The sequence below is a fragment of the Pantherophis guttatus genome, chromosome 1 (genome assembly GCF_059756535.1).
Source record: "Pantherophis guttatus breed Tessera chromosome 1, ASM5975653v1, whole genome shotgun sequence".
Lineage (NCBI taxonomy): Eukaryota > Metazoa > Chordata > Lepidosauria > Squamata > Colubridae > Pantherophis > Pantherophis guttatus.
In genome coordinates, this window is record NC_142063.1 from 76,920,145 (window position 1) to 76,945,396 (window position 25,252).

At 38.3% G+C, this 25,252-nt stretch overlaps 1 protein-coding gene across 20 annotated transcripts in view; it reads right to left on the bottom strand.

Annotated features, from left to right (window-relative positions):
- Positions 1 to 25,252, bottom strand: part of DGKZ (diacylglycerol kinase zeta) — a 159,819-nt gene that overhangs the window by 26,084 nt on the left and 108,483 nt on the right. For 14 of the 20 annotated variants that reach the window (XR_015729494.1, XM_087876537.1, XM_034417452.3 and 11 more), the window contains 18 exons: positions 21,450 to 21,558; positions 20,699 to 20,794; positions 14,344 to 14,421; positions 13,876 to 13,932; positions 12,443 to 12,511; positions 11,896 to 11,967; positions 10,400 to 10,516; positions 10,109 to 10,180; positions 8,364 to 8,459; positions 8,196 to 8,278; positions 6,688 to 6,748; positions 5,962 to 6,075; positions 5,678 to 5,818; positions 3,549 to 3,627; positions 3,177 to 3,232; positions 2,479 to 2,541; positions 1,815 to 1,888; positions 1,570 to 1,681 (listed from right to left, as the gene is read on the bottom strand). Coding sequence is in view for 17 of the 20 variants with exons in the window: in XM_087876537.1 (XP_087732663.1) it covers positions 1,570 to 1,681; positions 1,815 to 1,888; positions 2,479 to 2,541; positions 3,177 to 3,232; positions 3,549 to 3,627; positions 5,678 to 5,818; positions 5,962 to 6,075; positions 6,688 to 6,748; positions 8,196 to 8,278; positions 8,364 to 8,459; positions 10,109 to 10,180; positions 10,400 to 10,516; positions 11,896 to 11,967; positions 12,443 to 12,511; positions 13,876 to 13,932; positions 14,344 to 14,421; positions 20,699 to 20,794; positions 21,450 to 21,558 (1,549 nt within the window). In the remaining 3 variants the exon portion in view is untranslated. Of the gene's footprint in view, positions 1 to 1,569; positions 1,682 to 1,814; positions 1,889 to 2,478; positions 2,542 to 3,176; positions 3,233 to 3,548; positions 3,628 to 5,677; positions 5,819 to 5,961; positions 6,076 to 6,687; positions 6,749 to 8,195; positions 8,279 to 8,363; positions 8,460 to 10,108; positions 10,181 to 10,399; positions 10,517 to 11,895; positions 11,968 to 12,442; positions 12,512 to 13,875; positions 13,933 to 14,343; positions 14,422 to 20,698; positions 20,795 to 21,449; positions 21,559 to 22,823; positions 23,696 to 25,252 lie in introns of all 20 variants that reach the window. The other 6 variants (XR_015729484.1, XR_015729482.1, XM_087876509.1 and 3 more) reach the window with 1 other exon arrangement.

Consider the following 25,252-nt stretch of genomic DNA (forward strand, 5'->3'; position numbering starts at 1 on the left):
GAAGGTGAAATAAATGGATTATATATACTTCTTGCTAATAGGTAACATATAAACTACAGCTGGGTCTCAAAATGGGTTTCAGTTCAAACTATTCTGAAGAACCCTTGTATATGCATAGAGAGAGTAGCATGGTCCAATCTGTGGCCTGAGATACTCTTCCATAAAATGTAATGCAGGAGACATGAAATTTGTCATAGAGTTATACATAGAGTTTTACATTCCTTGGAAAAGAATGTAAAATGACATGTAACCTAATCCCCTTGCTCTTTTGGACATAACAAATCACCTGCTTTGAGGCAATAATTTATTGGGGCTTAGCTCACTCCATCAGAAAGTTTCTCTGAAAGCTTCTCAGAGGGCTTGGCTTGCCTGCAGTTTCCACCCCATGATCCAAATTGCTGCAGCTGACTCCCAATGGTATATGGAGCAGTGGTGGGTTTCAAATTTTTTTACTACCGGTTCTGTGGGTGTGGCTTGGTGGGCGTCACATGGCTTGGTGGGCGTGGCTTGGTGGGCATGGGAGGGGAAGGATACTGTAAAATCTCCATTCCCTCTCCAATCCAGAGGAAGGTTACTGCAAAATCCTCATTTCCTCCCGATCAGCTGGGACTCAAGAGGCAGATAATAGATGGGGGCGGGGCTAGTCAGAATTTTTACTACCGGTTCTCCAAACTACTCAAAATTTCCGCTACTGGTTCTCCAGAACTAGTCAGAACCTGCTGAAACCCACCTCTGATATGGAGTTGTAATATACTGTAACAGTGATGCTCAAAAGTCTTAGGAGCATTTCTTAGCCTTACATCCCCCGACATACCATTTGCAAACTCATACACTTAGGATCTAACTATCAAGGTGTTTTACATCCTTATCAGGACCTTTATTAGGCTTTAACCCTTTGATCTTTGCTGAATTTTGATACAAATTAAGTCCTAGCATTCATATTTTGCACAAATGCAATGGCACATCTTCACACATAAATTGCTAGCACATGTGGTTAATACCGATTGAGCTTTAATCTAAGTGGATTCCATACATATGGATCTAATTTGGTCTGGGCAGTCCTGACAATTTCCACTGCAAAATGAAGTACAGTTGAAATGAATGGAACCTGTTTTAGCCACTCAAAATGAAAGTGATGAAGGCCCAGTTCAGGTCTGGAATACAGCAAGGGACAAAAAGTTACAACCTTTTATGCCCCATAGAAATAGGTCCCAAATCAACAATTGCAGAAGCCAAATGTTCCATTGTTTACTCCTAAGCAGAATGTTGTCTGCTCAACAAATAAAGGGTTGATACTGCTCTTACCTATTAATTATATTTTGTGATTACTTAATTCATCTCAGCTATTCTGGGTGCAATCTGAAATGTACAATACAATAAATTTCTATTGTGCCTGTCAGTAATGCTTTGATGCTCCCAAAGAGTACAAAGGAAATTTATTAATGAATGCACTTCAACAATATGGCTCCTTAGGCAGACGGGAGTGAAAATAGGATAGGATAGGATAGGATAGGATAGGATAGGATAGGATAGGATAGGATAGAAGTCAGAATAGCTGGGTTTACTCACCAGCGAGGTCATGGTGAAGGCAATGACCTCAAGGCAGCCGTCATCATGGCGCTGGGGTTCAAAGTCATGATGCTCTCCAGGGTTGCCCCAAGGCATAGTGCCTGCACAGTACCTATGTAGAGGAGGAAGGGAGAAAAATGAACTGCTACAACTGAAAACACAGGGAAGGGTTTAGAAAATTGGGAATGCAGCATAAAAGCAACGACTTTTTTTTTTTTTTTTTGGCAGTGAATGTAACAGCCCACCTTGGAATGTTTAGGAAGACGAGGCATTGAGGCTTAAGATCTTGGATCTTGGGAGTCAGATCTGTTCCATCACACTGTTGTTGTTGTTGTTGTTGTGTTTTTTTTTTAAAAAAAGAGAATGTTAGTATCAAAGACAAGAAGCAACAAGCCAAATCCTATCCGCTTTATGGGACAGCCAAATTTTTCTTGTCTGAGACTTGGCCTGGGAATAATTTATTCTCCCAATATTTTCTATAATAGCCAACTTCATCATCAGACCACACTTATTATTCAAGCCAATAACCTTGTTTTTCCAATAAACGGAAATAACCCATCCGTAACGCAATATACTCTGTGGCAGCACCTGCCCTCTGGAACGACTTGCCCCCGAAGATACGCATGATACCAGATCTCTGGGCTTTTCGCCGTGCCCTAAAAACTTTTCTTTTCCACCAAGCAGGGCTGGCATAACCCCCCCCCCCTTTCTAAGATGTTAGATTTTAATTGTCTATGGGTTTTAGTTGGGATGTTTTAAATTTTGGGCCAAAATGTGTAATTCTTTTAACAAATTTTAAATTTTGTATTGGGATGTTTTTTATTTTGGCTGTGCACCGCCCTGAGTCCAGCAGGAGAAGGGCGGTATACAAATTTAATAAAATAAAATAAAAAAATAAATAATACTCACCACTACTTTGATGTGTTTCGCTAAGTCTTTAGAGCTCCCCATGAGAAAATCAGAGAATGCTGTCTACAAATAGAAGAAAAATGGAAACAGTTCACAGAGTTGCCTACCTGGTTCTGAACAGAAAGGGAAGATTGAGAGGGCAAATTTCAGCAAATTACCTCATTTTATATCTCAGTGAAAATGGCAGGGTAGGATATCTGTTTAAGTAGGAATGTTGCACATTCAATTATCCAACACTACCATCTTTCATTCTGTTGTCTACTTCACAGATGGTACCTAGTCCCTATTATACATGATTTGGGTAAATTTCTAAGGGCATAATCAAGTCCCATCCCACTATCCTCCCTCCCTGGCTGAAGCTAGTACTGAGCTACACTGCACAATGTGTCCCACTTTCTCTTATACTCAAATTCTGGTAATGTCAATCAAGTTGTACCAACACAGATTTTCCAATATAGATTAAGTATTTTTTTCCTACATCCATTCCAAAGGAAACCAATAGTACCTTTTCCCAACTCAGAATGCCTTCACATGTATGAAGAGTGGGACTCCTGGTATTTCTAGGGAAATGAGATTCCAACACATCTGGAAGATGCCAACTTGGGAAAGGTTGCTATCAATAATAAGTATTTTGTGGAGGGCGGGGAATACATATCAAGAGAAAGTGCAGACTGGGGCATGCATCCTGATGAACTCACCCCAGCATAGAACATTTTATTCCGAAATCGACTGTTAAATTTCTCTGGCTTGGCCTCTGGAGAAAGAAGTTAGTTATCTGTTATTATGAGTCACTGGTTCTCAGGAAGCCGAGTCCCTCCCACTAACTTTACAAACAATATGTATCTTTACTCCTGGAAAGGCATTAATTATTTTTCTGAGCCCATTGCTTCCAATTCTTAATCACTTTCTTTTCCCTCCCTCCCTCCCTGGTCTTATAAATTAAATTACAACCTTTCTGACTTTAGCTCCTCCATAGTCAAAGTTGTATGCATTACTCAAGCAATCAGCCCAACGCTAACATAATCTGCAAAGCATAAACTTTGACTGTTATTAGAAATGTTGACATTTACCTCGAGATTCATGGAATTCCAGTGTCACTCGAGCATCAAAACCAAGGCTGAAGTAATTGTTGAAGACATCAAGAGGGAGCTGAAATAGACAAACAGAACAGTTAACCCAGGACTGAAAGACAGAATGAGTTTTTTTAGTTGGTATACAGATATATGTATGGAATAAAAAAAGCAGTTTAGAACCGTGAATATAAATCCTCACCTCCTTCATCTATTAAAGTCTCTTCTGATATTGATTGCATGAAAATGAAATTCTGAATGCAGAAACTTCTCTATGAGAATACCATATAGAGATAGTCCTCAATTTACAACAGTTTGTTTGGTGGCCATTCGAAGTTACAATGGTTCTGAAAAAAGTGACTTATGACCATTTTTCACACTTACGATCGGTGCAGCATCCCCATGGTCATGTGATTTACATTCAGATGCTTGACAACTGGTTCATATTTATGACGGTTGCAGTGTCATGGGGTCTTGAGATCATCTTTTGCGACCTTCTGACAAGCAAAGTCAATGGGGAAGCCAGATTCACTTAACAACTGGATTACTAATTTAACAACTGTAGTGATTCACTTAACAAATATGGCAAGAAAGATTGTAAAATGGGGCAAAATTCACTTAACAAATGTTTCACTTAGCAACAGAAATTCTGGGCTCAATTGTGGTCATAAGTCGAGGACTACTTGTAATACCAAATCACGTGTTCCTGAGATTCTCACAAAAGCTGTTTTAGCTGAGACTCTGAGGCTCTTAAATCACAGTAATTCTAAACAATGAGAAGAAATTCTTAGGTAGGTAAGAAATTCTTGTAGGTATTCCCACATATTCATGTTTAAGTCATGCTTCGAAAGGAGAATAGTTTTGTTTTTTTACTCCAACCTACCTTTTTTCCCAAATTCTAAGGATGCGTTTGGAATCTGAAACTCCAGAGAATGGGAAGTTCTTTGCAAGGCCAAATTGGAACAAAAGTAATGAAGAACTGGCAATAGCTTAAAGTATTTCCTCCTCTCACACACGTACGGTTTTTCACAATAGGATTCAGAAGAATGGGTGGAGGTTTAAACTGGGGAGAGGGCAGGGCATTCACAGTGACTCCAGCCCCTTCTCTCTCACATCAAACCTTCAGCCCAGGAACAGAAGGAAAGTTGTCCTTTTGTATACCTAGATGCAAGTACAGCTGCTGACTGTGAAATCTGGAAATCCACTTTATTAAGGCTCTATATTACATGGAGATCTTTATTTCAACAAAAGCATTCCTAGTATGCTGCCTTTCTGACTTTTCAATTTAGTCAGGGAGAGTGAGGGACAACCTCACTCTCTTTTTGATAAAAAGGTGCTACGATCTGTTATCCCAACCTTGAAAACCAGAAACATTTGGTTCCAGAAGCACACCAGATTGCATCGTAATGAATTTCTGTACTTTTTCTGACAACAGTTTCAATTTATTATCCTTTATCTACTCTATTTGTGTTTATAGCAGCTATTCAGTGGAGATATATTATTTACCTGACACTGTTTCGCAGAAAAAGATTTGGGTATCATCAGTAATTCCCTGTAAGCCGCCTAGGGTGAAATGGGCGGCAAACAAGTTTGATAAATAAATGAATAAATAAACAAACAGGCAGCATCAAATAAAATTTATACATGGTAAATGTGTTATCATTTTGACTGCTTACACCTGATCTAACTAGGAAATGACAGTTAGCCTTCCTATAGCTGAACACAGAACTGAAAATTCTATTCTTCTGTTGTACTTGTGATGAATTATGACAGTAAGCGACTCTGCTTAAGTGTAATCATTGCACATTAGATGCACAAAGGCAGATTTTAGAGAATATTATCTATTTTATTGGATTTAGATTATGTTTATTGATCCTTTTCCCACCCATTTTTAGAATTTATTTCTTCCTGTTGCCTCACTTACACAATTCATTAAACTTAGCTAGGGAGCAAGATATATTTTCTATGATGTCACAGAATATTTCTCATTATATTTAACTCATATCTAATTATACTTGACCATTATGAAATAAATTATAAAGTACAACATGTCGGGTGTGAGAGTGAGCAGCTGATCTATCTGGATATGACATTACTATTAACTTAGTGATGATAGCTCTGCGGCTCACCTTATCTGTGGCTGTTTCATCCTTCTCTTCTGGATTTCCCTCAGGTTTGGGGTCTACCTGTAGATTCCAGCGATCAAGTTGCACAATTTCCCCCTCTTCTACATGAGACAGGATTTTTGACAATGGTTCATCAGTATATCCCTGTGGGTTGACATGTTCTCTGTGAGAACTGAGACAAGGTAATGGAAACAAATAACTTCCCTTCAATCTACTTAGCGCCGTTCACAGTGCTGACTTGGAATATAGACAAATACTAAACTTGTAATGAATTGGCAAATTCTTACCCCGCCCCAGTTCAGTGTTCTTGCTAGGTCATTTCCTGTCCCCAAAGGAAGAATGGCCACAGGAGGTGGAGGGTTCAGGCGTAACTGGTCCAAAATTGACAGGATCCATCCCACCTACTCAGCCAGGAAAGACATAACAGATTCAGACAGAATTTTGGCCGCAATTTCCTATATCTGCTCAGTTGCTTCAGCTATTTATTGCATTTTTTATATACATCCACAGGAGCCAGCCCAGTAAGTATAAAAAGAAGAGTTACCAAAGATGGCAGGCTTTCTCAGGGGCTCTGCTATTTACCAATTAACCCAACAACTAACCAAAATCAATTAAAAGCAGTATTTGTTACAATTGTTGGTTTATAATTTAGACAGGACTACAATTTAGACAGGACTGCAGGGCCACAGCATATCGAAATAGTATATGCTCTAGAGGTAAAAAAGTAGTAGGCCAAGAACTAATATAAACCAACCAGTAATATAGACATTGCTCATAGAAATGCCCTTCTCTAATACATTGCTGCATTAGTGCTTTAGGTAAAATGTAAACAGCTCTGTATCCTTGAACAGGTAGTCCTGAATGCATATGTCTGTATTAAGAAATTTGGTGGACAATTCTTCACACGTAACTCAATGCAACAGAACTATCTGGATACTGACCCAAGTTCTGCTACTGATGGATATCTACCTTATCACAGCTTATCACACAGGAAAGGGGACATAGCCACTTACTGTACCATCTCCTCCACATGCCAGAATCCGTAAGTTGTGTACTTTACGATACAACTCCAACCTGCACAAAACCCAGAGTGAGCATCACTTATTTTTATGTATTGAACCTCAATCCTCCTAAAAAAATAAATATCAGGGGGAAGTACACATTTCCATAGGCTATTTTTAGAAATGCAGTTTAGTTCAAGTAAAAAATAATTTTAAAAAATGTATCTTTAGAATAATTCTTCAGCTTTGTCTCCATAGCTGAAAGAAGCTGCATACCCAAGTAATGAAAAGTAAGTGACAGGGAGTAAAGGTTTGTGGTTTGAACTGTGCATGTTCTCTCTCTGGCTGTTAGCTTAATGGAATAAGATTTTCCTTCTTCCAAGGAGCAGAAAGGGGCATGGGTAGAAAATGTATTGAAGTAGCTTATTTCAGTACCGTGCTTAGTACTCCACTTCAGAGCACCATCTAGAGCAGGCAAGGGGGAAGCTCCAGTGCAAAAGCCAGATGTAATTTATAGAATAGCTGCTTCTAGTCTTCAGAGACCCTGGTAAAAGTCTACCTTATTATTTTTTTTTTACCAACCCTGCTCCTCTCTCCACAAGGGCATGTGCATGCAAGATATGACAGGAAACAATTGTTCCTTGTCTCTTCCTGTACATAATAGATTTCATGGCAGCAGCAATGATAAGGAATGATTTATTCTTTATCTGTTCCTTTGCAGACTGTCTTTCTCATTGGAGCAGAAAGCAGTAATTCTACGCTTTCTCCTTTATATAATGAAGCAGCTCTTCCTCTTTACCTAAAGGAAAAAATGAGCCTCCTTTCCATGTAGCAATAGCAATAGCACTTAGACTTATATACCACTTCACTGTGCTTTTACAGCCCTCCCTAAGTGGTTTACAAAGCCAGCATATTGCCCCCAACGATCTGGGTCCTCATGATAACAGGGAATACAGGCTTGGTTCAAGAAGAAGGGATTCAGGGGTTTTCCTCCTTATTCACTGGACTAAGCCTATACATTCCCAAATTCTCTTGAAGAGATCAAATTCATTCCTACAATATTGTAGAATGGAAAACCTGGACAACTGAAAATTCAGCCACAATGCTTGTTTGTTCCCCTGGGAGAATTGAAACTCTTTTAGCTTAACTAAAAGTAACCCACAGGATTGGTTACTTCTTCTTCTCCCCTTTATACCAGCATTTCCCCTTTTATTGGGCACTCTTCAGTAGCTAGGAGATAGCATGAATGACAATGGATGAAAATCTCAATTTAAACAGTTGAAAATAACTTGTATGGGGATCTCAGCTGCATGGCCTTGAGATCTACATTTAGAAGTTCAACAATGTCACCTCATCAAGTACTCTTTAAGATCATTCACTCTTCTAATTCTAAAGTGCCACTCTGCCTATTTTAGAAGGCAAATATAAAAAATATTTTTCCAATGATTTCAGGTCTGTTTGTGTCAGTTGGAAATGAAGAATGTACTTGTGTGAGGTTCAGACTCTTAACTGTTACTCACGCTTCTTTGGGACCTCCCTGGCTGAGATCAAAAACTTGCCGAGGGTTGAGATACCACATAAAAGATTGGAATATCTTTGTTCCCTAAAAGAATGGAAGAAAATATGCTGAAGAAGGCTAACAGAGAGCCCATGGCATTTGAGAAATAATATTGGATAAGTAATTTTACCTGATTCCCACCACTCTTGGGGTTCACAAACACAAGCAGCGGCTTCATGAGAGGTGCTGGGATGGGCTTGATAACAAAAGGTTTCCATCTTCCTTCCTAAAAAAGATGAATTACAGAATGACAAATGAAGAAATCAGGTTTTTCCCATGGGATTTACATTGTCCGCATGATGTTATAGTCACTAAATTCCTTGTACTTTTTTGACAACCAAAAAATGGAACAAATGCAAGTGCTAGGTTTGACTAGGAATATGAACAATAATTGGGTTTTATTTTTGTAGAAAAGAAGACCTTTCTTGCCTTTTATGTCAAGGTCTATAAAAACAAGAACAAAAATCATGGAAGTGATGGAGATCTAACTACTGTAAAGCCAGTCAGGCATCTACATTTCATCAGAAAAACTGTTTTTAGCTTTTCTTCCCTTTTGGGCTTCAATTCTCATTTTTTTCTAAGCAATAAACAATCTCCTTTTGGATTATCTGCTGTGAAAGAGCAAAATATCCATAGACCTTTATATCTGAGCGGAGCTAAAAATATTTAAAGAAATACAACAGCTCTGCTGGATAAGATAGGTCTTACCCAGTTCAGCTTTCTATGTCTAAATTAGTCAATTAGACATTGTAGGATGCCCATAAGTAAAACATAAGTGCAGTGATAACCCCCCCCCCCCCCGTTCTCTAGCAATCAGTATTCTGAAGTTCTGAGGGAACAACATCTAGCCTTTGTAATCAATAACTATAAGTAATCCTCGTTTCTATGAAAGCATTTGGAATCAAGACACTATTAATCAGCTTCCTTTGTTGTTTTTAATACATATTTAATAAGGAATGACTATTTTTTATCACTATCTGTAAGCAGGATAATGCAGTTTTACTGCAAATTTAGAGAAAGATATGTCCAAGGTGAAATCCAGCAGGTTCTGACAGGTTCTGGAGAACTGGTAGCGGAAATTTTGAGTAATTTGGAGAACCTGCAAATACCACCTCTGGCTGGCCCCAGAGTGGGGTGGGAATGGAGATTTTGCAATATCCTTCCCCTAGGAGTGGGGAGGGAATGGAGATTTTGCAGTATCCTTCCCCTGGAGTGGGGTGGGAATGGAGATTTTGCAGTATCCTTCCCCTGCCATGTCCACCAAGCCCAGCCCACAGAACCGGTAGAAATAAAATTGAATTTCATCACTGGATATGTCCTCTTTTAATATTTATATTTATCATAATAACAAGGGGTGGTAACAGGACTCTGCTATGGCTCTCAGAAGTCTCCTCCCAGCATGGCCACTGATAGAGGCTACTGGGATGATAGTCCAGCAATATCTGGAGAGCCACACATTATTCACCTCTATGCTAAATGGCATTGTCCAATTTGCTTCAGTTCTGTTGAACTATTTTTCCTTAGTCTTTAGGAAAAGTTACTAGTCTGCAAATATTTTATTAGGGTCTGGCTGGGAGAAAACAGAAGGCAGTTCTTTGCATTACTCACTTGCCTGAAGGGCTTCCAGACAATCTCTTAGATGGACTTACGGCCCAGGAATACCAAAGAGGCAATTTTGTAAACTAAAATGAATGCAACACTTCAGTATTAAAAAAAGGGGCATTTTTCCCACTTCGGTCTAGCAAATTAATGCACAAACATACAAAAACATTAGCCAATTTCCTAGGATTTTTTTAATCCTATTGTTTCTTTGGGACTGCCCGCTCATCATTTTGTTCTTTGTATTCTTTCAACTTCTCAGTTTTAATCTCTGACCTCAGGTCCCTTCTTGCTGGATTTCCGTTTGAAGGAAGTCCTTTTTTTCTTCTTACTTGACTTCAGAGGGTTCTAGAGAGAGAAGAGGGAGGGGGACAGAAAGAACAAACCATGTAAATCAGGAGTTAATTTAAAGTACCTCCTCCACATTCTAGAAGTGTTAGGGCTACCATTCCCTGAATTCTGTTGGGAACTTTGAGCATTGCTCTGAACACATTTGGTAAGTAAGGATAAATGGATTTAGGGGAGAAATTTGCACAGGGATAAAGAAAACCTAAAACTGCAACATACTTGGGGATGACGGACACGCAAAATCCAGGTGGGAGGGATGACAACAGCAGCATGTGCCCCCAGTGAACAGGGCTCTTCAATGTGCTGCAGCATGAAGCATGAAACTTTACTGTGGTACTGAAAAGAAGCAAAAGAACACAACTGATTAAGAACAATCGCTGCCTCTATGAGCCTGTTCCCAATATTGGACTAGTGTACTCCTGTAAGCAGAAAGGTTTGGAAATCAGATTTAAGTGCTAGGTTTTATCATCCTAAATTTGGATTCTGGGGACTTCATGACTTAGCACAATTCCTGGGCCTGACTTGGATGAAAACTCTCAGATGTAGCTCAACTAGATTAGAATATTTAGAACAGACAGTAATAAAGCTATAACACAATAGTCTATTGTCTATTGCTATGCAAAGGGGGGAAAAAAAGACTTCAGGAATTTTAACTTGAAGTTTCTTCCTCCTGCCCTACTGAATAACCAGAAACTTGGCTCAGTGCTTAATGGCCTTGAAGTTTTTGAAAGTCACTGTACATTTGTCCTGGTCTGAGAACTTATAGTTCCTGTTTTGTCTGCCTGAACCTTTACAGGAAGACTGCTGAGATGGTGGGAAAGATGATACTATTTCAGGATGTTAGGGAATTTCTTTTATATTTCCCTGTGCAGGAGTTCTGCATTCTGCATTTCTAAATACACTCCTATGTCAGAATATTAATATAGAAAAGAGCAATTAGCTTTGCATCTCTCTCTCTCCCTCCCTCCACACACAAAAAAAATACTACATTCTTGTAATACTACATTCAGATTTTTTTACTAGCAGTCAAGCCAACAATACTCTTGGGAAATATATAAGAAAGTAAAAAGTGAGTGACTAGTTTCTGCACCTCAGATACTATAGGTAATCCTCGCTTACTAACTATAGTATCTAATTTAATAACTGTTCAAAGTTACAATGATTGAAAAAAAAAGCTTTGTGACCAATCTTCACATTTAGAACCATTACAACATCCCATGGTCATGTAATTGCCATTTGTGTGCTTCACAATCGACTTTCAAGAAGCAGAATTAAAAGAGAACATAGAAGTGAAATTAGAAATCGCCATCATACGATATCCCAATTAATGACTGTGGTGATTTGCTTAACAATGGAAGCAGAAGTGAGTTTTTATCTTGTGCAGACACACGATTTTTCACTTAGAAGCTGTGGTGCTTAGCGACCAGAGTAGCTGGTCCCAGGTGTCATTGGTAAGCAAGAATGACCTGTATTTTAATTCCTCATTTTCCCCATTCTGAACAGATCTGTTCTCAACATTATTTTCCCTCCACTTTTCTCCTTGAAGAAGAAATATTGCAGCCAAGAACTTACAATGATAAAACCATATACTTTTACATACACAAGTAAAAACTAATTTTAAAAACCTTCAATAAATAGCACATCATTTTCTGGGGCAAATGGAAGTAGAGAAAAAGAGAATAGTATCTTGGTAAACAAATGCACGCTGCACTCACTGCCTGCTTACACCAGGAACAGCTGATGGCTACAATTTCCTTGCTGTGGAAGGCAAATTTCTGCTGGAAACCCTGGATAGACAAAGGAAAAAAAAAACATTATTCATGTTTCCTTTTTCATTTTGCATTACAGTGAAAAGTAGAAAGCCTACTAAATAATCATATTTTTGTGTGTTGCAACAGATATATACTTATAAATTTAGTACACAAATGTCCTTCAATTACATGATTCTGGAACTTTCTGAAGGTTAACTTCTGGAAACCCAACAAATCACCAATGAATTAGCAGTACGATCCAGTTAAACGGTATGTGGGAAAAAACTTATCAAAGTCTGAAAGATAATAGTTCATAAAAATCAATCACACTGTATATAGCATCTTTTTTATTTTTATTTGGTAGAATAAAGAATATTATGCGAAGATGCAAGTCCAATATAGTTTCTCACCAGTTCCACTCTAAGCTCGGCTCCTCTTAAACCCCCCCCCCACTCTCTTTCTCTGCATAACTTGATAAGATCTTGATACATATATGGACTGTTTTCTTCACCTTTCCACATTGTCGACATTTCCCTTCCTGGCGTCTCCGGTGTACCCAATGATGCCGCACAACAGTAGGCTACAAAGAAAGAGGAGAGTGAGTTCAGGAAAAAAGAAACAAAGGAACAGGAAGGAACACAACAGCTTTCAGTGCTGCTAAATATTAAGCTGTTGGTGTTCCGGTAAGAGCTGGCAAATGAAGACAGGCATTAGATACCATTCACAGTTTGTTCTTGTTGGGAGGTAGGGGGAATGTTGCATAAGTGACCTTAGGAATTAGTTCAGGGAGATTGCTTTTGTTCTTCATCCAAGTTTAAAGGCAAGCACTGCCTTTCTTATCAAGAATAGATGCTGCCTCGGGTTTTTCTATCTTGTACTTTCAAGACCGTTACTTATACTACACAGGCTGCACAAAATGCTGGTCACATTTCCCCAAATGGCATGTAGACCCATTTCTCTTCAAGAAGGAAGGTACAACATGGTTTCTGTAGGCTTTAAACACCATCCATCAAATACAGAACCATGCAAAGATTCTGTCAATATTGTTGATGAAACATATTATATAGCTTGGGAGCTAACACCCTGGAATAAGTTTAAGAAACAGAGTTAATGCAGATGAATAAACACTATCTAATGACTGGAAAAAGTCAACTGTTTTTGTAGCAAAGTTGGATTTACTTTCAGAGTCACTATTCTTATAAAAATTCACAGGTTACACTAGTAAAATTTCAAGTATAAGATTAATGAAATGTTATATTGATAAACAAGTTCATTAATACAGATTCAGTGTATGAATACCATAAGTAATAGTTCTAAAAATGAACAATTGTAATGACTAACCAGATAGCATGCATTTATTCATTTATTCCTATAATAATATCTTATTATTTTCTTTAAGAAAATCTTTCCATGACTACTACATATGCAATTTTTGAACCAGAGAGACACAAGAGCTTAGCACAAAATTTATTACTTCTCACTATACGAATATATATACTGCTCAAAAAAATAAAGGGAACACAAGCAGAAGACATCCGAGATCTGAATGAATGAAATAGCCTTATTAAATACTTTGTTCTTTACATACAGTAGTTTATACACTGCTCAAACAACTAAAGGGAACACAAAACTACTGTATGTAACAAACAAAGTATTTAATAAGGCTATTTCATTCATTCAGATCTCGGATGTCTTCTGCTTGTGTTCCCTTTATTTTTTTGAGCAGTGTATATTCTCGAAGATAAAAAGACATGCATCATAGTAGCCTTCTATTCCAAAAACATATTTATATTTTATGTTCATGGAAAAGTACAGCTTTAGACTTGGCTACAATTTTCTGCTACAAATTTACGCCAAATATTTTAAACGCATTGGGATGAAGCTGCATATTTTTAAAAATCCCCCACTTTTAACAAAATCCTAACTAGTTCATGCAGTTCTTACCTCCCGGATATTCCTTGATCCAGATTCCCTAAAGGAAGGCTTGCATCGGAAATTAATCTGAGGATTTAATAGGAGGAGGATTTAATTCTATGAATAACAGTCTATTTTGATATTTTTCTTCTGTCATTCCTCCCTCTAAATAGTTTCAATGAAAAAGTATAGAAGAAGAATATATGAAACTACAGGATATGCAATTTGAATTTGTCTAGCTCACTACAATCTTCTCTAAATAGCAGTAATACAGGGTACCTCCCAGTTCTCCAACCAGGATTATTTAACTGGTAATGTCTGGATTGAAATAAATTTAGATTTAACTGAATCTAGGGCCTTCAGAATACTAAGCTAGGATCAAAGAATTAAAAACAAAAGAATTATGAATTTATCCTATTAGGTAAGTATTTTTCAGATTTTGGTTGTGGCAAGATGGAATCAAATACAGCAGAGCCTTTTTCATGATGGTCTACTCACTTTTTCTAATTGTTCTATGCAGGGTGTGTGGACTACAATTTTGCAGGCTGCACATTTGCGCTTGGACATAGGTTTTTGCTGCAACAAAGGAAACATAATATTTATACAATCAACCAGTGCCTGAGAAGATTGCAAATTATCCAGAAAAATGATTCGATGGAATAAATTCCAACATATAAAAAACCTTGCAGATCAAAGCCATTTTTTTTTAGTCTGCATATTTCCATCCCTATATAAATGTCAGGCAAGGAAGGCATCTCAAGGTGACTTGAGATATGGAGCACAATGTCTTCCCCCATTGCTTGATCATAATGAATCAAGTAGAATTCAGAAGAGGCAAACAAATCTGAATTAGATTGTAATCCCCCAGGTTTAATAAAGAGATGTCTTAAAATATATTTTTATACATCTCCGCTGTGAGTTGTTCAGAGATGTGTTTTAAGAGAGGTGGCCATAAAAGTCTTTTTGATAAATAAATACATTCATAATTCTGTTTACTTGGATACTTGATACTTTTCAAGCATCACGGAATAAATGAATAAATTGCAAACTAATTAAAACATTTAAATGCATCAAATGAAGACTGTCAGTCAAATATCAGGCTTCTAACTACTTTCTTTCATGTTTTTCTTTGTTAGGATATCTTTCTTTTCACGAAATGTTCACTTTTTAAAAATTACAAATGCATAGTACATATTTATTTTGTTTTGTATATGAACATGCATACAATATTTAGAATAAATTATTTGATTGAGAGAGATTAAGATCAAGATTGTGCAATAGTAGGGAACTGCAAAAATTTGCTTCTGCTTTTGAAGAAAAATTCTGGGACAGAAAAAAATGTCTTCAAATATTCAACAGAAAGCACAGTGAGATTTTGAAAGGGAAATAAACACTCAGAATTATCAACAACATCTACAATTATCAACAATATAGGATTATCAACAATTTTACAGACTCATTCAGCAAATGTTGGATGCCACAAACAAAATTTTAGTTTGGTCTCCATTTCTAATAATGGATAGATTGTTGTTTTGATGCAGCTGGGACAACTGATGTAATTAGGCAGAAAATGCAAAGTAGATCAATTGTCTAAATTCATATTTAATGGACATTTGTCTACCACTGGCACTATTTCTTGCAAATGATTTGTAAAATTGAGGTTTTACTGTACACATTTATATTGATTCAGACAGGTGGGCTGGTATATACTGTAGACACTCATCTAATCTTTAATGGGCAGCAGTTCCACCTTTAATCTTATTTATTTATTCAAGCTTGTTATAGCTACTCAACTCCAATAGACTCTGGATAGCATACAAAACAAAAACAAAAACAATCTATAAAAACAGATAAAACATAACAAAACAGCTCAGACTGAAATCATCTCACAAGCAATACAAATCAAACAAAACAGGCTCCAGAAAATATAATAATACATTAACTCCAGGCCTGGGACCAAAGCCAGGTTTTAAGAGCTTTCTGTAACCCTAGCAGAGAAGGTGCTGTCCTTCCTAGAAGACTAATGTATACTTCTTCCATATATAAGCAACTACTTTATACTGGAGTAGGCCTTTTTGGTTGCTATCTGGAGCTACATATCATTATTACAATCACCATCATTTAAAAAAACCATGAATTTTTCAAGGGCTACAGGGATTTAGCATGACACTAGACAGGCAGATCTGAAATTTCTGGTCTGCTGTGAAGGAGAGCTGAGACTTGAAATAAATTCAGATCAGATCACATGCTATTCTGGATTCTGAGTTGTCTTTGGCATTGCCCAGATATAATTCACCATTCTCTTGGCTCCTAGCAAGCACACTCATGTTCCATCTCCCTGATGATATGCTGAAAAAGATCATTGGAGCATCTGTGACTCTATGGTCTGGGATCTTAGCCTGGCCTGCATATGCTACCTTTTACATTCCCTAAGCATATAAGATATTGTTTTTATTGTTAAAAAAGGGGGGAAAAGATTGCTAAAATTATAATTGGGCTGTCAATTTTGATTGGGGGGGGGGGAAGAGTGCTACTTTGGGAGTAGGACAACATTCCCCATGAATCGACTTCTGGTTGGCGCCGCGGCAAATGGACGGGGAAATAGCGGGGCTCCTTGGAGCCCCACGAAAACCCCATCTACTAAGCCACCACCGGCAGGTCTACGGACCTACCCTATCCTGGAGGGACGGGGATTAGAGAGGGACCCCTCAGACGGCCGAGAGGAACAGGCAGGTTCCTCGGGGCCGGAGGATTGCCCTCTACGCCGGCAGTGGCAAGAGCGGCAGCTTCTGCAACCAGGACAAGCAAAGTGCAGGAGGAGATGAAGGAGCAAGGTGTTTGAATGCTGGGTGAGTAATATTAGCCCAGGCGGGAACAGCCTTCAAATAATTGAGTACTAACAATGCCCTGGCCTTAACAGCGGCTAAGAACTACTTGGACAAAGGATTTAAAGCAATTAACAAAGAGAAGACCCATATTATTGACTGCTTTTAGAATTAATCTTCCTTTGGATGGATTTATAATTTGATATTTTTCTGATCTTTAATGAGAATGGATTATTTTTGAAGACGGAGAAGGAGAAGAGAAAATAAGTAGAATGTCTTTTTAAAGCTATGAGAAATAACAAGCGGAGGAAGTGAAAATGGCTCCCTGCTGAGAAATGAAAGTGGAAACTGCAAACTGTGAACTGCTTGCTATTTAAAGAAGAAACTTTGTATCTTGTTTCCCAAATTGGATTACTTCGAGGAAAAACTAAGGAGACTTGATTTTAGATGTACTTAATCTGTTTTTGGACTACTTATGGATAGTTGGAAAGAAGAAATTAATTCAAACACTAAAAACTGCTGATTAATGGCATTCCAACAAAAGGGAAGGGCGGAGCAACAGAAGAAGACATGATGGTATCATATGTGGAATACAAAAGAACTAAATCCTTTAGTTTTTATAAACTTATTGATATTGGAGCTGAAAGGAAAAAGTACGGACAGATTGGAGAAAGGAAAAAACTGGAATATACTGGGTAGCAAGATGAGAAAAGTACTACAGTTTGATTAAAATGGATGTAATGTTTTCTATGTAATTGATGTCCAAACAATGTAAGGAGGAGACTTCCTCTTTCTTCTCTCCTCTCTCTCTCTTATTTTCTTTCTCCTTTCTTTATTATTCTCTTGTTTTATTCCTATCTTTTTCTTTCTTTCTTTCTTTGAATCTTTCCTTTTGATTTCTTTTGCTATACTTTTATTCCTTTTTTCTTCTCCCTTTCTCTTTCCTTTTTTGACTTTTCATTATTATTATTGAGAGAAGTGATTTTCAAGGTGGAGAAAACGTGATAATAGGAAAACTATAAGAAATATGAAGATTATGAATGAATTTTTGATTACTAATAAGAATTCTTGATGGATTTAACGAATACAGAAAATTGTTTCTTTAAAATGCTTTAAAATATTGTCCTTTATAGAAAATAAGAAAATGTGAATGAAGCTTTGAATATTAACAGGAATTGTTTATAGATTTTATGATTATTTTTAAAGCGGGAAATGTCACTATAGAAAAACTATAAAAATGTGAAGATTTTGAAAGAAATTTTTAAAATATTAATAAGAGTTCTAATGGTTACAGAAAATTGATTTGAAAGTGGTTTAAAATGTTGTTTTTTCATAGTAAATAAGAGAATGGAAATGAATTTTTGAATATTAATAAGATTTGTTTTTAGATTTTATAATTATGGTAAATTGGTGTTTCAAAATGGATTAAAATGTTGCTTTATATAGAAAAACAAGAAACAAATACGAAATGGGAGAAACTTAAATAAAATTAATAGTTTAGGACAGAATGGGAGAGAAGATATACATTAAAATGCATTATTATTTTAAATTGGTAAGGAAGTATTATTTTGATGATCAGATGATTAAAGCTAAATTGTGAATTAGTTAAATATAAGGTTAGGAGTGGAGGAAAGCATCCCTGGAGAACAGCTGATTAGGCTGTGAACTAGCCAAAAATAAACTTAGGAGGAGCGGAGGAGATAAATGCTGGAGAGCAGTTAGAGCCAAACTGTGAACCAGTTAAATATAAGGTAAGGAGTGGAGGAAAGCACCACTGGAAAACAGATAACTAAGCTGTGAACCGGCCAAAAATTAACCTAGGAGGAGTGGAGGAGACAATGCTGGGGACCAGTTAAAATCAACTGTGAACCAGTTAAATATAAGGTGAGGGGTGGAGGAAAGCATCCCTGGAAAACAGCTAAATATGCTGTGAACCAGCCAAAAATAAACTTAGGAGGAGAGGAGGAGACAATACTGGGGAGCAATCAAAGCTAAACTGTGAACCAGCGAAATATAGGTTAGGAGAGGAGGGAAGCATTCCTGGAAAACAGCTGAAAAGTCGTTATCCAGCTAAAAATAAACCTTAGGAGGAGTGAAGGAGAAAATGTTGGAAAGCAGTTAAAACCAAACTGTGTCCAGCCAACAAATAAGGTTAGGAGTGGAGGAAAGCATCCCTGGAAACCAGCTAATTAAGCTGCAATCCAGCCAAAAATAAACCTTGGAGGAGTGAAGGAGATATCTTTGAAGAATAGTTACTGATTTTGAAATGTTTTTAAGAGAGAAATAAAATATTTTATGTTGATTATTAGATGTGATTTAAAAGAAACATTGACTTGATTTGGGTCTTTGAAGTAAGGAGAATATATGAAATACTGATAGTTAAAATGATAAATGAATATTATAAAGAGCTGTTTAGATTTGAAGTTTAAGATTTAGGGTGATTACATAATAGAATGTTAAATATTAGAATAAGATGTTAGATTGAATGACAAAAATTGGGTTTAGATTTGTTCTGCTTTTTTTTCTTTTTCTTTTTCCATTAAGATGTTAATTGATGAAATTTGGAATTTATACTTATTTTATACTGGATCAAATCCTTGCTCTAAAAAGATGATGTTTTATGTTTTATGTCAAAAATAAGTTTAAAAAAATTCAAAAAAAACAACACATTCCCCATGAATCCATAATTAGACGTACTCCTAGATTTTGGCAAAATTCTCTCCATGCCATTTCCCACTGAGGTAAAACTCCTCTTCCCTTGAGAGTTTTGCAGAAAAGGCTGTGAAACTTCCTATGCAACTAAGATGGCTCAAAATAACATAAATTCACAACTCATATAGAAAAAGGGAATTAAAACTGAAGATTTTACCAAAACTGTTCTGCATGGGGCTTTTATAAAGCAGTATTAATACCGGTCAGTCCTAGAGGAGATCATCCCTGACTGCTCTTTAGAAGGCCAGATCCTGAAGATGAAACTCAAATACCTTGGCCACCTAATGAGAAGGAAGGACTCACTGGAGAAGAGCCTAATGCTGGGAATGATTGAGGGCAAAAGAAGGGGATGACAGAGAATGAGGTGGCTGGATGGAGTCACTGAAGCAGTAGGCGTGAGCTTAAATGGACTCCAGAGGATGGTAGAGGACAGGAAGGCGTAGAGAAACGTTGTCCATGGGGTTGCGATGGGTCGGACATGACTTCGCAACTAACAACAACAATTAATACTAGCGTCACTGAAGGAATCCTTTACAGTTTAGAGCAAGATGTCCGCAATATGCTGGCAATTCTCAGTTTTATGTTTCCTTTCCTACTTATTATAAAGACTGCAAAAATAGGCTGCAGCGAAGTTCAGAAAAGATAGCTCATTCCATGGATTTACTTCAAGATTCAGAAGGATGCACGTTTCCTTAAGAAGCAGGCTTGCAAAATGAAAGACTTATTGGTTCCAGCACTGATCCTAAATGGCTGCATATCAGCCGGATGCATCTTACTTTACATGACTGAAGTCCAAGCTTCCTACAGAAACAAATATTCTATTCAGGCCTCTGTGCACTTTGCCACCCATTTGGCAAGTCTTGCCACAAGAACATTTGACACCAGTAAGGAATTTAGCTTTTTTTTGGGATGGGGCTCACATTGTAGAACAAAGTGCTACTAGGACTGAAGGGGGCTCTTCTTTGCTAGCACATAGGAAGCAGCTTAAAATTACTTATTCATCCAGAGTGTTTAATATTATTATTATAATTTTGGAATTTTTATTCATATGATATTTTAGTAACTGTTAAAATAATGTTTTGTTGAATTGTTATAAATCTTTCTAAGTCATGAGAGGTGTGTACAACATATAAAGCGTAAATCAATTCAGTAAAATAAGCATATTTCCTTTTTTTCATGCGTCAGTCTGAACGCACCAAACATATTTCTATGCTGTTTTAATAATTTCAGGTGTCTGATTTCTCCACTAGCTGGTGCTATAATCTCACATACTCTTGACGTTTATCAGACAGTGGCAATTTTCTTACAAAACTTACCAGCATTTTTGACACACAGTTTTGTTCCCCCACATAGCAGAAGTCCCCAGAGACATTGGTTTCAAACCAGATGTGCTCCCCATAAACTGCAGTTTCCTGAAAAACAGAGGCAATTTAGAACTCCAGGCAAAACTACGCTTAGTTTAGAACCTGCCCAGTGTTCCATCATGGTCTACTCTGGTTCAAGGACTTACTTATTTCTTAAATTCAGCCTCATAATGAACTGGAAAGAGGCCCATTGTCTTAGTCATACCAGGGATGCATCCTTCTGGTGATGCGTTATTGCAACAGGGAAATGGGAATACACATGAACCACATGATGGGACATCATCATGCTTCCACTTCTCTATGTTGCTTCCACTTTCATCAGGAGCCCTGGTGGCACAGTGGTTAGAATGCAGTATTTTCTATGGACTAACTTTGTTCACAGTCTGAAGTTCAATCCTGACAGGCTCAAGATTGACTCAGCCTTCCATCCTTCCAAGGCTTGTAAAATGAGGACCCAGATTGTTGGGGGCTATATGCTGACTCTGTAAATTGCTTAGAGAGGACTGTAAAGTACTATGAAGCGGTATATAAGTCTAAGTCCTTTCGTTATCCCAAGCAATCTGATTGTGACGCACACTGTGGTCAAAGATACTCTCTGCTTTTACCCTTAAAGGCCAACAGTGTGGGGACTTGATAGTTGCAGCCAAGCTAATGATAGAGAAACAACCTGTTCTTCTTTCTTTCACCCAAGACAGGAACTTACACTCCAATCAACAGAATTACGAATCTCCCTCTCTGAGTCACTTCTTAAGGCGAATGTGGGGGTTGGCTGGGCTACCATGTGCTGGAGTCCCGACTTGGCAATGGCTTTTCTGAAAGACAAGAAGAGTGGCTGTAAGGGCATTTTGTTCACACAAAATAGATCGTATATTATTATATTTAAAACCTTGATGCTAAATAAGGGCTTTTTTTAAAAAAGAAGAGTGCTCCACAGTCATGTATACCCAAACTGTTTAATTCAGTCAACATACTTTTGCTACTGGTTCAAAAGTCAGTACTTGGGGGAACAGAGAGCCCCCCTCCTTCCTCTAATAAATGCCTAGCAATGTCATGCATTCTTGTGTCAGGAGAGTAACTGTGTGACTTTACTAGCCCCATTCTCACTGCCAGGCAAGCAGCTATTGGTTTCATTGGTGCTACAACCAACTAGTATTAGAAAGTTTTCATTGGGTGCTGCAGCCAATCCATACAAGAAAGGCTTGTTCTGTGGGTGCTAGGAACATCCATGGCTGGAGAACCTTGCTTTATCAGCTCCTTTTTCTTGAATGACTGACTAGGCAGTTTAAAAACTATTCCACATTTGTCTGAGTTACAGTATTTGCACAAGAATGGGTTGTTTGCGGTAAAAGCTAATTCTATTTCTCAACTGCTGTCTGAGCTATGGGGTTTCTACCATACACTTACTTTGTCCTTAATCAATTATAATAAGTGTGTTCTGTGAGCCCAATCCCAAGAAAAATTACTCCTGGGATAGAGGATAATCTTTCTCAAAAGGCTAGAGGGGGAAAAAAAACCCTAATATATGCAATTACACAGGCTATAAGAACCTTGAGAAGATGAGCCAGAGTCCAATTTCCTATTGTTCCTCAAGCACAATTATTTAAAGTTGTTGAGGGGGGATGAACATAGTTTAAAAGCTAAAAACAATAGTTAACATTGCATGTGACTTTTAATTTCTAATTTGATTTTTTTTTCTACCCTTGTAGTTTTTCTACCCTTGTCTAGTCTATAACACCCAGCTAGCAGTCAATACTCATGCAACTCTGGGAATTGCAGTCCCACAACACCTGAAACTATTTACCAGAACAAGAAAATATTATGTAAAGCAAGGATAAAGGCAGCTAGTAAAATACTAGTCTCAGGAATGTCAGATTCAGATACTTATTTTATTGTGATTGGTCAGTTTAGTCTCTCATTAATGCACTCAACTCAAACTCTTTGGAAACAGAATTCAGTCTCCAACAGTAATGAATCTGATTGAGCATTCCTGTTGCCATAGCTTCTCCTCCCTACTCCCCTCCCCACCCCCATCACCTCCAGCCAAATGATTTTAAAACCACCTATAAGCCATACATACGTCAAAAGGGCATTGCAGCCTTCAGAGGAGTCACTGCCACAGCTGCTGAGGGCAGGATCCACTCCCAAGCATTTATGGGTACTCAGTGGCAGCCAACTGGTTCCGACAGGCACCTTCCACCTCCTGGCAGCCCTTTCAAAACTGCATGGCTGAAGTAAAGCACTTGGCTTGGGCGTTTCACCTGAGCATCGCCGCTGGTTGAAGTATCTGTAGCGGCCTTGAAGCCCGTAAGCTGCTCTGCTGTGCACAAATTCTGCAGGAAGGAGGTGGGAGGATCTGCGGCGCAGGTAATAAGGGTCTCGTAGGAAAGGTCTTAAATCGGGAATGTGTTGGATTGGGGGAATGGGATATAGTGAGCACTCAGTCTGCAGTTCCTTCTTTTCAAACTCTGCTCCTTCAGATCCTGAGGAGAGTGTTTCCTCACTCCAGTCACTGTCCACCATCCCATCTTTAGGGGACCCTGAGCTGGAGCTTTCAGTACAATGTGACTGTCTCCTTTCTTCTTCTTTGTACACTTGGATGAGACTGGCTAGCAGCAAAGAGGGCCCTATGAGATGAGTATCTATGGTGTGCACATGGCCCCCACGCTTCTTCTGGACAGAGAATCTAGGGCTCATGCAAGGGGTGGTGGTACTAGATCGCCTCCGGGAACACAACCTATGCTTGCGTGAGGAGCCCAAGCAAGACATCTCTTGCAGCTGAGCACTGGATCTGCGCCGGCGTTCCACAAGTATGGTAGAGGGCTGACCTACCACAGAACGCCGCCTTGCTCTGCTCGCAGGCAAGGCCACCACACTGGTGCGTTGGGGCCCTGATGATGCAATCTTCCTCCTGAAGTGCTTTTTGAAAAAGGATTCCATGGAGATTAGGGGCTGTTAACAAAAAAGTATATGTTTTAAATGTGGGGTTCACTCTTTCCATCTAACTCCCTAAAGTACTCCTGAATGTCTAATAATAGACACTTCCAGGCCTTCGGCTACAGCTCTTTAATGGTTACAAGCATTAATCAAATGTTTAAAGCCATATACAGCTCTGTGTCAAAGAGCCAGTCACCTGGAGTTCTAAAACTCTCCGAACTGTGCAATACCAAGACACTGAGGCAACTAAACCATCCAGTTCACCATAAACACTAAGGGTGAAAGAAGCTAATTACCGAAAGAGCTCTGAGAAAAGGAAACTGAGTGGATACTGAAAATGAGAGAACTGTTCCATGCATGCTAATAACATTCAGATCATCTACATGTGGTTTTTTTTAGAATTTAGTGAGCAGATAAGCAGGAGGTTGAGGTGTCGGTAATTCTCATAGTGACAGATATGCTCATGTAACACAAATTTGGTTGTCCACTTTACACATAAAAAACAAAACAGATCCATGTAAAATACAGTCTCTTGACCTTGCATCTAAACATATAATGAAAGCAGCAAAGTAACCTTCTCAACAGGAAAGCTGACTGATTACATCCCTAACCCTAATTTCTAAAATTTCTACATTACCCATCTCATCTAAGTGACTCTAAGTGCTTTATAAACAACATCATAAAATAAAAACATGACTGAGCACAGTTGAAAAATAAAAGTCAAAGTTAAGAAGGCTAAAATGTTAACAAGGCGGAAGGAGCACCCTCAACCATTCCCACGGTTGTGTGGCACTCTTAGACACACACCCCGCTACACTATTTGGCAGAGCAAAGTCTTAATACTCTTCTGGAAGGCCAGGAGAGTGGGGGCTCACCTCACCCCTGGGAGTAAGATGATCCAAAGGGCAGGAGCAATGACAGAGAGGCTTTCTTCCTAGATGCCATCAATCAAACCATCTAACTGGGTGTCTATGGAGATTTTCAGTCATCCAGATCATGATTGTCCCAAAGACACTTTTTCAAGAGGCAACTGGACCTCCTGGTTTTTCTTTGAAGATGTTTTACTTCTCATCCAAGAGCTGAAGAAGCACCTTTGGGATGATCTGACGGGATGGGATGGATCAGATTAACAGAGTTGGAAGGGATCTTGTAGATCATCTAGTCCAACCCACTGCCCAAGCAGAAGACCCTACATCCTTTCTGACAAATGGCAGTCCAATATCTTCTTGAAAGCCTCCAGTGATGAAGCTCCCACAACTTCTGAAGGCAAGCTGTTCCATTGGTTGACTGTTCTGTCAATCAACAATAATAATCAATAATTTCTCCTTATTTCTAGGTTGAATCTCTCCTTGATCAGTTTCCATCCATTATTCCTTGTCTGGCCTTCAGGTCCTTGGAAAATAGCTTGACTCCTTCCTCTCTGTGGTGGCCCCTCAAATATTAGAACACTACTATCATGTCTCCCCTGGTCCTTCTCTTCACTTGACTAGCCATGCTCAGTTCCCGTAACTGTTCTTCATATGTTTTACTCTCCAGTCCCCTAATCATCCTGGTTGCTCTTCTCTGCACTTT